Below are 14844 nucleotides of genomic sequence, written 5' to 3'. Positions count from 1 at the left end.
CATTCGGCAAGGACATTGCCTTTGCTTCCACTGAGTTCCAGTGACAGTGGCGGTTGGCATAAAGCATTATTAATGACCAAGGAAACTGGCCTTCAGGCTAGGCGTTAATTATATCACTCGAGAGCTGGGGGAGAGCGTGAACACATCGGAGGGCGGGGCCGCTCCCCGCATTGTACGGGTGTGTGTGTATGATTTGCATTGTTAAACCATTACTGTCCTCATTTTGGAGGGAGGCCGAGCTGGTTGAATAGCAGTGATAGATTGGGATGCCAGGAAGACTCGCCAGCATCAGCCTTTCTCGGGCCCATTTCATTTCTGTAATTGTGTTTTCTTCATTTTACACATTACTCATTCGACTCCTTTTTATTTGTCTCGTGTCGAAATTGTAGAGGGCAACATATCATTGACCTATTCTATGAATGGTAAGTTGGCCTTCACAGTTTGAATGATAGAAAACGGCGCTCATTTAGCGTCAAGCTAGCATCAACATGTCTGCCACTTAAGCAAAACGAGAAAAGCATCTATTCATTTTCCCTGCTGCTTCTCCTCATAAGAGTCAAGGGGAAATGGAGTCGTAACTTTTGTGCGAGAGGCAGGGCGGACTGTGTGCCAGTCAGTCTCAAGGCACATCGGCAAAGACAAACAATCAACATCTCACATTGACAACGACGGACAGTTTTCAGCAGGGGTCCCCAACTTTTCTGAAACTTAGAGGTACTTGATGGAGACGATGATTCGTGTGAAGGGCTTCCAGTGTCATTCAGACTTTTGGAATAAGACGATTGCTCAAATTATTCAGAATAACTCCTTTCTTCATCACCGTTGAGAATGTTGTAATCCGGTCCTGCACTACACAACTGACCTTTGAACTGTTTTCATTTGAATTATTATGACAGCATTTCTAAATAGTGTCATTTCCAAACACACATTTAAGTGTGAATTAAAAAAAAAAGAATAGCAGCAAAAAGGAGCAATTTTTTTTTATGTAGAATAGCAATACACACAAAATTATTAGACTCAATGGTGAGCTATTTGAATAACAGACCCCAAGCGCAATTCATGTGCTCCTTGGGGGCTACCTGGTGCCTATGTGCACCATGTCGGTGATTACTTATTTAGAATCCTCAATGAACCAAACCTGCATGTTTTTGGAATGTGGGAGGAAATTCGCACAACCCAGACAAGCCCACCCAAGCACTTGGAGAACATGCAAACTCCACACATTGTCATAGATGAGATTCGAAGCGGGAACCTCAGAACTGTGCGACAGACAGGCTAGCCACTCTATATCGCGGTGCTGCTGCAAAATAATTCATGCATTTTTTTTCTACAGTTAAAGAAATTTACCGACAAATATTTGATCCAATATCAGACATTTCTGAATGTGACTACGGAGATCATTTGGTTCGCTACAGGCTACTGTTTTCATCATTGAGCTGCGTCTCAATCACCGCCACCCTGGCGCCCACTCACCGCCCTACGCTCGCCGTGCCATGTGCAGGCCGCATGTTTCTGATGCCTGGCGCCTGCATGTGACAGTCGCTGCGGCCACGAGCCGCGCCGCGCTCCCCCGCCGTCTCAAAGCATCTGCGCCGTTGTTCTTTGAAAGGCTAAAGGCCACTCACTTTGCATCCCCTTCAACGCAGCTCCTAGTCAGTGCGCCTTACAATCAGAGCGACGTAGAGTTGAAGGACTTCAGACATGGAAGAGCAACACCACCAGCTTGTTTCTTTACTCGACCTGCCTGTGTATTTTTTTTCTATTAGAAAACAGCCCCGAACTGTCCTTTTGAAATTAATTTTAAAATAGTTGGTTTTTTGAGCTGATATGTGATAATAACTGATCGATTTGTTGTTTATATGCAAAGAGACACATGAGAGAAAACGTCCAAATTTCCAGCTGTCTTCTTATTCATTTTGACATGCATCAATGTCTCTTGAGGGCCAAAATCTTGCTTCTGAATTTTTTCTCGGTTGAAAGTCGATACTTTTACCTTATTTAAAATCTTGGATTCCCATGAGTGCCGAATGAAATTTCTTGCGATCTTGTGATTGATGATCGGTTCTCATTTTGTTGCTGCTATTGTTCAGCTTCAGTTCAGCTTCAAAAATCCTGATCATGGGAAGCCGACAAAACTTTTTAAAAAATATCCATTTTGCTACTGGTAATCCGAGTGTAAAAAGTTATTTATTTGTTCGCCAAGTCAGATTTCCCTACCTCCACTGCAGAATCTGTTCCTTTTAGCAAATTGACTTACATTGTGCATGAAATGCAGTATAAAAATAAAGCTGCCTTGCCTTGCCTATATTGTACATAGTGAATTTCCTCACTGTTAGAATGATGAGAGTTAATCGCTACGATCATATTTATAAGCTAATTCTGTACTCTTCCCGTATTCCACACTAGTGTTCCGGGAGCCATACACGGTCCGTGTGGCTGACCAGCGCTCCATGCGAGGTAATGTTGCTGTGTTCAAGTGCCTCATCCCCTCTGCTGTCCAAGAGTACGTCAGCGTGGTATCCTGGGAGAAAGACACGGTGTCCATTGTCCCAGGTAAGAAGCTGATCCAGTCACTGTTACTGCATCGTCAGATTTTATTATAACTTTTGCTGAGTAAATGCTTGGTGTGTTTAATCAACATTCAAATGGCAGTGGAGTCAAACAGTTTTTATTCTCAGGGAAAAGGCTAGAGTTGGATCAGCAATTTCAGAATAGGAATTTCCATCAAACCCTGTCATGGAAATGAGGTGTTGACAGTCCTTGGTTGCTGCAATGAATTCTCCCGTGTCACTGGTATATCCCGTGTTGTCAGAGTAAGAAGATGGAGAGGAGGATTTAAAAAATGAACCACTCCATCAAAAAGAAGATGAAATGGCCTTTGCCTGCCATGTTACTGGCTCCTCACTTGCTCACGGACGCCGCTGTTGTTAATAGCCGTGTTCCGGGGATCAATCAGACTATGGATGGACCCTGTGTGTGTGTTTGTGTGTGTGCGTTTGTTGTGTGAGGGCAATTCAATTTGATGAGTGATGGACCCTTTTAGCCTCTCATCACAGTCACCACAAAGCGAGCATAGGCACCCCTCGCAAGAACCATGTGAAGGCCTCCTACACATTTACACTGCGTTGAAGTGCGTGTGTGCGTGCGTGTGTGTGTGTGTGTATCTTTGTTTGTGTGAGAAGGATTGTGTGTTTCACAGTTAACATTTGCTCTGCGGAGCAATGGCAAATTGTTGGATGTCAGATGAGACGGTTCAGGTCAGATGATATGTTCCTGCTGCCCTTTATCCTGTTGTCACTCCATAGTGTGTGTGCATGAGTGTATGTGCACAAGTGTGTATACGTGCGTGTGTGTGCACGAGCGCATACTGGTTGGTTCTGTCCTTTACTCCAAGCACTCATTGATTCAGTACAACTGTAGTGTATCTGTGTGTGTGTGTGAGGGTGGGGGGGAGGTGTGAGAGAGTGTGTGTGGCCTGAGGGGCGTTTCCAGTCTGGATCGATAAAGCTTGTTGTTGGATTCCCCTCTCTCTTGTCACGGATCTGTCATTGTGAGAGTGGTGAGAACCTCTGTTACGTGTATATTTCTGTGAATGTGTGTATTTGTGTCTGCGTGCCTGTCAGAGCCCCCGCATCGTGGATGCATGTGGTAAGAGCTCAGGAGGGAGAAAGCTATTGATCAGCTGTTGAACATATTCACTCACACATTAATAATAATAATAATAATACATTTTATTTGTGGGCACCTTTCTAGAAACTCAAGGACACCTTACAACAAGCAGTTAAAATCACGAGTACAATGTTAAAAACTACATCAAATAAGATAAGAAAAAATACAACAAAAATTAATAAATAAAAATAATGGCTTTATGGTCTGAGTGAATAGGCTTGTCGAAACAGATGTGTTTTGAGGCGGGATTTGAAATGTGTTAATGAGGCTGTATTACGAAGGTCAGCGGGGAGTGAGTTCCATAGCTGGGGAGCAGAGCGACTGAAGGCTCTATTTCCCATGGTGACGAGGCGAGCAGGGGGGACAGAGAGGAGGACAGAGGAGGAGGAACGAAGAGAGCGGACAGGCGTAGGAATATGGATGAGGTCAGATAGGTATGGAGGGGCTAGGTCATGAATGGATTTGAATGTGAGGAGCAGGATTTTATATTGAATACGTGAACAGGCAAGAACATTACATCCACATACACATTCATACACAAACACTCTCACACACACACACACACTCCCACAATTTATGTGATTGTACAACTCGCTCCCTAAGCGTTGTCGCAAAATGCTGTATGGTAATTTGCATGTAACCGAAACAAATTCGATTGTCATAGTAATGTCTTACCAGGAATATTTTGATGGTGAATATAGTTCTCCAATCATTCCTATTCAAAAATCTACCGGTAATCTCCTTAATTAACTAATACGCCTTGCATCTGTTGAGCCGTTTTCATACAACATGTCAGAAAGTCCTCGCTGTATACACCATCAAAGAGTCTTCAATGAAGGTAAAAGTGACGGTTAACCTTCATTTATGTACCGGTACTCTATTTCACACTATTTTTGTCTGTAACACGCTGGTTATTCTCTATGAAATGTATTTGCAAGCATCTGGAACGGTTTAGTTGGATTTGTATTGTTTCCTATGGACAATGTTGCTTTGGTTTTTGTATGATTCGATTTTAGTCACACTTTCCAGGAAGATTTAATTACAAAATTGAAGTTCTACTCCACTGACTGACCGGTGTCAATTTATTGGTGCTTTGCTATTATCGGCCCAACGATTGATTGGTCAGGCACTGATCCAAACAGGAGTTGCAATAATAATAATATTGCTACTAATAATTGAGTTGATTGTTAATTTTACTCATTGGAAATCATGGCAATTTAGTCAAATGCCTTTCCTTACACACAGCGCTTCCAAAATCTTGGAAAGAAATCCCGGGAGACAGGAATCTGTGGAGCTTTTTGTATTCTCTCCTTTATACATCTCTCTCCAAGCAGGATGACAAGTGTTAACAACGACAGGGAGGTTTTCCTCTCTATTCTCTGTCCATCTTTGTCTCTTGTACAGCGTGATTGCCTGTGTCAGCACTTTGTCGAGTGAGGCTATCACATGAGTCTCCGCCGCACGCTTTCAATCCATCCGTCATGAGCAGCTTTGTGTTTTTCACTCCCGCTCGAGATGCTCCGCTGGCTTGCCATCTATTAAAAGGTCCGTGTAAGCCAAGGTGTGGACTTGACAGAATGACACGCGTCACGAACGGCCGTGTTGGTCAATAAAGCTGACTTTGAATGATCTTTGATGAAGAGGCAGGCGGGCGGGTGGTTGCTGACAGCTGCCCTCACTGCGAGACGACCCCGCCTGGGTGTCATGTCACTTTTTGACAGCCAAATCTGTTTACATTGAGGAGTTCACAGAGCAGTGTGTGTGTGTGTGTGTGCGCGCGCGCGGCAAGGGTCAACAGATTGATGTGCATGCTTTCGGCATTGGCCCGTTATCCTTGCTGCTGCTTCCACGCCGCAGATTTGTTTTGCTTGCTTTCTCGCACTGTTGTTGCTGGTTTGCTGGTTCGAAAATGTGCGTGTATGCTTGTCAGATCGGAAGTGTTTACGGATGTGCCTGAGGGAACTGTGTTCATCAGTGTGTGTGTATGTGTATGTGTGTGTGTGCGCGCGTGTGCGTGTGTGTGTGTGTCACTTATTTATTCGTAACCATCTCCTTCAACTTTAAAACGAATGTGAGTTTAATCTGGTCACCATGGTAACGGGTGCAAAGTGGCTGGCAGAATGAGGAAGGTGTGAGGATGCATCACTGCTTGATTGATATTAGTGCGTCACTACCCTACCACACACACACACACACACACTCACACATTCATTCATTCGTTAGACACTGTTGAGAAAATACACATCTTTAAGATGTATTGCTTTGTTTTTATTGCACTCTTTTTCGGCACGCATAATCCTGCCTTGATGATTATGAAGAGGCCGCTAATAGGTAATGCCGGGAACAAGGGCGTGTTGTAAACTGTACCTCATGCGTCCTTATCAGTACACGCTGGCTTTACGGCACGTTACATTATTCTCCTTTTCAATTATTACTAGCAGCGTTATCGTCAACATGTAAATTGGTCCATCAGTAAAGGGGGTCTCCTCGTTGAGAACATGCCAAGCATTGAAACGATCTGGACCAGTGGTTCTTAACCTTGTTCGAGGTACCGAACCCAACCAGTTCATATGCTCGTTCACCGAACCCTTCATTAGTGAAAAATAAAAATCGGATTTTTTTTACAAATTCAAGACATTCAAAATAAACATTTCTTAAAAACACAAAAAAGGTAAATAAAAATACATGGCATAAGTATAGGTTTTTAAAAATTGTATGACGTACTGTCACGATAGTCACAAGATGACTTCTGAGAGAACTAAATTTCCCGCAGCACTGATTGGACAAGCAATGTCATGTGATCATCTGCAGCCAGCGATGGCTAAGCGGACGTGTCATAACTAATTGACATCTTGAGTCGGGTGTGTCTTAACCTCCATGGCAGAGGCTCCGTCAAACCCCTTAGACCGATTCACCGAACCCCTGGGTTTCGATCGAATCAAGGTTAGGAACCTCTGATCTAGACTATCATGCAAGCGTAAATTTTGGGGATAAATATTCAAAACAAATGCACAGTACTTGAACTTTTGAGTGACCTGACTTGCATGTTTTTGCAGTAATGGGGGAATTGAAACATTTCAATACCAATATTTCCAGGAGGATTCCTGATGAAGTGGATTTAAAACCACATTTGTTTCTAATTTTAAAATGGAATGCATATTTTATTGTTTCATTTAAAGAGGTCCAATTTCATTGCTTGAATTTAGCCTTTCGTTGTGAGACCAATGACTCTCTTCATTGAATGAACACATTTTAAAAACAATTTGAGGTGGATTCCAAATTCATGGCCTGATTTTAAAAAACAACAACTTTTTTTTTATATAATTACCAGTCAAACAATAGTCTTACATTATTGGTCATGAAAAATAAATGAACCCATTATAAATATACGAAGCAGTGTCACTTCCTTGTACAGCCAAGCAGTGAGGGTGAGCAACATTCCTTCACCTTCTGCATTCCAAAATCCTCACTGGAAGATACCAAATGCAGGGCGCCAACTGATGGTTATGTAGATGGATTGATTTTTGTTAAGTTATGGACTCCACATCAGCATTGATTGGCTGATGTAGTGGAGAGAGAGTTGTGGGTGTGAACAATGCACCAAAGTGTGGCCCGTTGTACGCGTGTTCCTGCATGCATTGATCGAGCTTGTTTAATCCTCTGCGCGCGCGCACACACACACACACAAACATAGCCTCTCACAATGTGGTGGAGCCTTGCGTCACAACAGTTGCCGCCGTTTCTGTTCCAGTCTCCATTTTGTGGCCACTCTGCAGAGGCCCCCGTGTACTCTCTTTACACTCTTTTTAACTTCAACCGTCCCCTCTCCATATAGTAGGAGAGGCACTTATTAGACGATAAAGTGACAAAGCATCATCTTTTCCCTTCCACTACGTCAAACACAAATTTTAACAACAGATAGGTGAGGGGGGAAAAAAATGGCAGAATCGGCAGAAATGAAAGACAAAGTGGCACGAAAGCGCGCTACGTGCTAAATTATGCAGGTGGCAAAGTGGGCATAGAATGGAAAGATGATGGACTGACTGCTGTTTGACGAAGAGACCATGAGGTGAGGTGCGGGTATTTTGCATGTATGTGTGTGCACGTTTTTTTTTTTTTCCGTCCCTAGCCTCCCCAAGGGAGAAAAAGGCATCTTGGGGCTTGAAAGGGACTGTGTCCTGTCATTAAAGATGCATCTGACAAGAGCCTAATGCCCACCCCATTTGTCCCCTTTCCTTCGTTTCCCTTCCCTCTTTGAGAGCTTCTCCATTAATCTGTGCTACTGTTTGACCAGTAAGCATTTCTGTGTGTTTGTCTTTCGTATCGGAGCGGTTTGTTCCTCACCTCGGTCACGGAGAGGAGGGTAGTCGGGTTGCTGTGGATATTCCGGAAATGGGTGGTGTTTACTTATTGATGTGTGATTACGAGATGTGGCGTGTGTGTGTTCGTGTGTGCGTGTGTGAACCTGGCAATGATGCATGTTAGGAAGGTTATTTATTCAGCACTCGTGTTTGGATGTTTTACAGAGAGAACAGGTGCAGAGCGCGTCTGAGTACGCGCTTGTGTGTGCGTGTGCGTGTGCGTGTGTGTGTGTGTGTGTGTGTGTGTGTGTGTGCGCACGCATGTGTGTGTTTGTATCAATGGGCAACATCACACATGCCACGTTTAAACGTGTTGGGCTGCATAGAACAGAACATTTTGGGGTTGATTTCCCCTTTAAGAAATGCTTAACACTTTGAGGACCCCCAGGTGCAAAAAAAAATGTGCCCCCCCCATTATTTAAGATGCCAATCCCTGATGAAATGAATATTTTCTTCCATATAGTCTCATACAGGGGAGTGCAATGATACAGGTAGATTATCGACAGCTACAGGTCGCTACACAACAGATCAATTGACAGATACAGGTGAAAGATAGATGGATAGATGGGAACATTGATGTTGTTTCTGCAGATTGAAATGGCGAAAGCGATGGGGCGAGATAAGGGAGAGGAAGTGCGAGAGGGAGGCTGTGCGCGAGGAGAATTTCAATGGCACTCCAATCATGCAGGCAGTCTCGTTAGCCCAGGGAACATTTGCATAGTGCTTGGGCGAATTCATTCGGCCTTACACGGAGAAGATGGCTCCCTTTCCTCTCTGCTAGTTAGTAATTTATTAGCTGCCAATGGCCAAAGTGTGTACGGTTGAGAATGTGCGGCAGGTGCAGAGGCCGCCGACCGTCTAAGAGCCTTCCTGTTTGTTCCTGGACCCGCCCGCAGACATAATTTTACAGTACGCGGCCTTTGTCGTTTTATGCTGAACTTTTTCTGAATGTGCTTGTGCGCCTGCCTGGCCGCACACATGCACGCTCGCTAATGAGAGCAGGGTAAATGCACGCTAGCCCGATCTCCGTTCGATTTTTTTTGCGTGCGCAGCCGACGTCGTGGATTACTCATCGGCCGCCATGATGTCCTCGCCAACACCCTCTTCCTCAGCCTCACTGCATGTACCACTGCTGCAAGCCCCCACCCTCCTCTTCCTTCTTAAGCCTTCGGAACTAATTAGAGCAAAAATAAATTGGGGGAGAGGGGGTGCTTTGCACAATCAGCTCAATATGCAAATCCATCACTAATGGAGATCATGACTTGCTTAAAAATCACATCACTTGTAAGAAGAAGGTCGAGGGTGAGAGTGCGTCGACGATTGGGGGAGGTGGCGCCGTCACTTCATGAAGATGACGCACACATTGTAAAATAGAGGAGGAATGCAGTGTAACCATCCACCCAACAATCCGATGTTACGTGGCTGTAACGGAACAAACATGACAACGATGTGTGTGCGCTCCGCCGCTTTTCGCGCAAGCTAGCGTTTGCCGGAGTCTTGGCGATTTTCGTGGTCGTGTTGGATGAATAAAGTGCGTGTGACCTTTCCAACGCTGCTCTTGTTGGTCAGTGTTCATAACAGACGCACGTACTTGAGACTAAATTTAGCTTGACCTTAAGGAAGTGGTTCTGTAAAAGTCTACACACCCCAAATTGAAATGGCAGGTGTCTGTGATATAAACATAAACATACATTTTTTAAACATCGTTAATGTAACTTCACTATAACCTCTACAACGTAATCTAACACAATGACATGTATTCAATAGGGCGAGTAAAATTAAACAGCTGAGATAATGTGTTTGCACAAGTGTGCACACCCTCTGGGGATGTGGCTGTCCTTAAAAATCATTTTCAGTCAGGTTCGATGGGATTCAGCACACACCTGCCACCATTTTAAGACCCTCTGATTAACGCCACATACATTTCAGAGGTTCTAATGAGCTTTTCCCGACATTTATTTGCTTTCTACAAGAAGCCGGAAGGTTTTGTTCTTGCACTGACTAGCATTTGGAACAGTTCATAATTCCCTTCACCTTCACTCAGGCGCTTGTTGCAGCAGAAGAAAATCAATCCCAAACCATGATTAGTCGTATGATTTTAGCTGGATTGTTGACAATAGCTAAGAGTAATTTGTCCAAAAATTTACCGGTATTTGGGTTGGTAACATGTTTATTTGATTTTTTTTCTCAAAACAGAATGGAAGAGACAGCCCTAGTGGATTCCAAGTGCTGAGCTTTTGGGACAGTTTGCAATGAATTTCTCATGAGAACACGTTGCTCAGTGTCTGTCTATGACTATCTCTCTCAAATCAAGAGGGCAAAATGCTTTCTGACTTTTGTTTTATTACTGAGAAATTACTCTGAATTTTCAGTTTTCAACATTGCAGTCAGCATTGTTGTTTTGACTACACTTGGCAAATTATTTTTTTTTTTAGTCTCAGTACATGACATGACTTTTTGCATCTGATAAAATGAGACAATTTCTTCATCCACCATCTAAACAGCTATGCTACCCAATTGGAAGGAAAATAATACCAATGTAACAGCTTTGCTAATGTTCTGCTGGATAATTTGCTTAATGCGAACCTAAAAATTTACAGATGAATGCAGTTTTACAACACACTGTATATGTCGTGGAATTGTACATCTTCACTGGACGGACTACAGTAATAGGGTCAAGCAAAAAACTGTAATGTACAACTAAGAATTTTACCTGCAAGCCAAGCATTTGTTTTCTTTTCCTTGAAGTGCAGTTTTTACAAGAGCTGAAGAAAATCATGCATTTTTGTGCCTTACAGTCATACATATATTTTTGTGTGTTTGAACTTTAGCGAGGTATGGGGGGTTGGGGGGGCGTGTAGGGCAATCTGGAGCTGAGAGATATCCTGTTCCAACACATCCCCTCTGGAGCGCACTTAATGACCCGTGACCTGAAGATGTGCATGCGAGCGAGGGAGGGATGGGGGAGGAGGAGGCGTGCAGGTAGTAGACGAAGAGGCGCAGAGTGGGAGGTGGGCGACAGATTGGTGAAGAGACTGGAACTAATGGATGAAAAACCGAAGCAAATACAGCACAATGTACTGCTAATGTGCCTTACCTGATTTGCCTTACTCGCTCTTTCACAGCGATGTACTCTGAATCCCCTTGCACTTACGTGGGTTTGCGTGTGTGCATGTGTGTGTGTGTGTGTGTGTGTGTGTGTGTGTGTGTGTGTGTGTGTGTGTGTACACTATACATAGAGACTTCTCTGACCTCCCCTGTGAGCAATGGCATCTCTGTTCTTTATTAATAGCTAATCAATAGGCTCTCTGGGATGTATAGGCTGCCGTGAGGACTCCCATAAGACACATGCAGGTCTATTAGGACACACACACACACACACACACACACACACACACATGCATGACTGTTAACTGCAAGTGGCTCTAATCGAGTGGAGAGTTTTAGGTTTACACAACAGGAACATAGTAAAAACAGGAAGGTTTTCTTTTCCATTGCAATTTTTGGAAGTGCAACAAACGATGACGTCCAAGCAATCGTTGTTCCCACGGACCCGGAAAGTCAAGTGAAAATGATGTAATGTACCTGCCAAGCTATCGGTTGGTGATGACACTTTTCGCCCATTTACCATTTGTAAAATGAGGCACTTCTAATCATAAGTTAGCATGTCACTGAACTTGTGGCTAAATCAAAAAAGTCCCAGTGGCAGAGCAATTAATACTTCGCACCTGCAAAGCCATTGTAAACGAGATGTTCGGACCCCAAGCAGCTAAGGAAATAGCGTGACTGCTGTAAAAAAAACTAAAATAGAGAAAGACTGAGAGCTGTGGAGGAAGGGCTTCGTGGGTCTTTCATCGATTGCTGCCAGGATATCAGATCAGATATCATTCAAACCATTTATCACAATGAGTGGGAATGAATATGAAAGATTTTCAAATATTTGATTGATGTTCATTTGATTCCTATTCAAGGTGTTATAATATAATGTTTATTCGTCAATGTAAAAAAAAACAAAACAAAAAAAACGCTTATACAGTCAAACCTCGGTTTTCGTCCGTTCCAGAAGGCTGTTCAAAAAACTAAATTGTTCGAAAACCGAAACCATGCTCTTTAAAAAAAAAAGTTAATTCAACACATCCGCTCACAATGGAAAGCGACACGAGGAAGCGTCACTTCCTCGTCTACCCGAGGAAGCGTCATTTCCTCGTGTAAGGAAGGCGAGAGGAGTCAGGCGTTGCATTCAAGTGCGCTCAGTTTGTTGGAGAACCGAAATTTGTTCGTCATGCGAGGCATAACAAACTAAATTTTAGTTTAAAGGTTTGACTGTAATAACAATATAGCACTTTAATTGTTAAAATACGCTTGTTTTTTTCACATTTTCAGCTAGCGGTGTGAAGCGGGATTTTCTTCAATGAAAGAAATGTGCCTTGGCTCCAAAAACATTGTATTAGATCACAGCAAAAAAGTCATTTCCTCTTACCCTGTCAAACTCAGCAATGCCGTATCGATTCGAATCAGAATGCCACTGAGTCAAACCCAATCTTATCGTCCCACTTTCAAGACCGTCCTTGAATCGGTTCGCACCCCACATATCAAATACCGTAGCGAATCGTGGATGGAATCGCACTCCTGGTAATTATGTTAAATCAAATTTTATGTATTCGAAGTATCAGTGGCATTGGTAATTGGTATCGGCGAGTACTCAAGTGAGCACAGCACTCGTATTAGTGTGGGTCAGAAAACAGCGGCATTCAACATCCATTCACAGAGACAGTCTCCTGAATGCACCTCTTTGACATATAGGGGACTCTTCGAGATCAACCAACTTGTATTCCCCCTTCCTCTCTGCTCTCTCTCTCTCGCTCTGTACATTGGTTCTTGCTATTTGGGAAATGCTTTGTTCGTGTGCATATCCAGTGTCTTACAATGCCCCCGGCAAAGCAAATTTTCTATTCCTCCCCTCTCTTGCTCTTTCTCACAGGAGACCTTGTTTGAAAATAACGATTTGCGCTTCAGACGTGTCTCGGGACGACAAGTCCATTTTTTTCTTAAAGGTATACTCCCTGACTTTTATTGTTGGATTTATTGTTTTTTTACTATATTTTGTCCTGTTCGTTAACTTGAATGTGTATGAGAGTATTAATTTGATGCCTTCGGTTGCTCGTCACAAACATATCGATGCAGATTTTGCATTTGGGAAAGTGCTGTTGTGCTGTATTAAATATTCAATACTGCATGGTCAAAACCATGTGAATAGTCTGCTTTCGTGTGTTTCTTTTTTGGAATTAGCATATCACTAATTCGCGAATTACATTTTGTTTGTTTTTGTTGCTAAGTTACCACTACCATCTGTCTTGGTCGCTCCTGTTTGCTAATATCAAAGGGAAACGAGACACAGATAAGACGACATTGTAGTGCACCAACATCATTGAGAAAATACACTTAAATACATGGTTCTCCCTTTTAATTTCACCACTGTTCAAATCCAACTGACCTTTGACTGCGAATGTGTGTTTGTTTAGCGTGTGTTTGCGGGCTGTGTTTGCGAGGGATTGCGAAATGGCAAGTGAGCTGAGATTTTTATTTTTTGAATGCCAGCTTAGCTGACTAAGGCTCCCAGAAGACAAAAGATGGGGCGGGAGGAAGTGTGGTTGGGGGGGGGGGTGCATAGAGGAAGAAAAGGGTGTATTTGAATCTCATATACATTTCAGTTGAAAATAATTGTAGCCTTGATGCATTCTCGCTGCAGTCGAGCTCGTACACACGCACACACACACACACACACGCACAAACACACACACACTTGCATGGACAAAGCTCTTGTGTACGAGTGCGAGCGCAGGCTGCCAGCTGAACGCTTGCACTCCAGATCGTTCATCCTTGTCGATGACATCGCTTGCTGCCAAGTAGGAAAACACAATGTATGTTAGATGCAGCCTCTCCACAAGATATTGTAAAATGTACTGGAGCACCTTTGCTCATTTAAACACCGCCTATCACAATATGAGAAGCACTTCAGCACAGAGAAAAAAAAAAAAAGCATAATGACGCACTCTAACCTGATTCACATTGGCACGTTTTCCTCCTGTCCCGTTATTTTTCTTTGGCCATAGGAAACAATGAACTTTTTGGCTGATCATAACATGTCACTGCCAATCTATTAATCTTACAACTAAAAGCATCAACTCATCATTTAAAAGCCTTTCTTCTTATACTCAAGCCACCTCTATACAAATAAATAGCGGCTGCCTTTTACACATTTTTATTCGATTGCCTCCCTCGTCAACCACCCCCCAGCCTTTGTGACAGTCACCCAACTCCACATTTGTGCGTGTGTGTGCGTGTGTGCGCGTGTCTGCCTAAACAGTGAGCTCTTCTCTTTTGCAGGCTGACAAGTGAGTGCCTTGTTTATTTCTGTTGAGGGGCAAAACAGACTGGTATTTATTCCATTGCTCCCCTCCCTGCTCCCAACCCCACCGCCTCATCCTTTTCATATACAGACAAACAGAGAGAGAGAGAGTGATTGCCGAGCTTAAGATGAGATTGTGTTCATATTCCATCCAGGTGAGCTTGTTTGACTTGATGAAGTGGAAAAAAAAAAGAGTGAATGGTCCTACTCGAGTGACATGCGATTTGGCGTTCCCTCTAGGATTGGTTGTTGTAAATGAAAGGCTTTCTTCCAATAAAATCGGGATTAGATGTGATGCCTATTGAAAAGCGGTCTTCAACATTGACAATGTCTTCATTCTAAACCAAGCTCAGTCATCACCGACAGATAGTATATTATTCTCAATATTCTCAGTCTGAATTGGAA

General features: G+C 43.2%; 1 protein-coding gene across 3 annotated transcripts in view; it reads left to right on the top strand.

Annotated features, from left to right (window-relative positions):
• LOC127609332 (cell adhesion molecule DSCAML1) overlaps nt 1-14844 on the top strand; it is a 98657-nt gene that overhangs the window by 17486 nt on the left and 66327 nt on the right. For all 3 annotated transcript variants that reach the window (XR_007964543.1, XM_052079159.1, XM_052079158.1), the window contains exon 3: nt 2407-2553. Coding sequence is in view for 2 of the 3 variants with exons in the window: in XM_052079159.1 (XP_051935119.1) it covers nt 2407-2553 (147 nt within the window). In the remaining variant the exon portion in view is untranslated. The remainder of the gene's footprint in view (nt 1-2406; nt 2554-14844) is intronic.

This window comes from Hippocampus zosterae, chromosome 10, assembly GCF_025434085.1.
Source record: "Hippocampus zosterae strain Florida chromosome 10, ASM2543408v3, whole genome shotgun sequence".
NCBI lineage: Eukaryota > Metazoa > Chordata > Actinopteri > Syngnathiformes > Syngnathidae > Hippocampus > Hippocampus zosterae.
The sequence above is the reverse complement of the archived record's forward strand: the minus strand, read 5'-3'. Positions and strand labels throughout refer to the sequence as shown.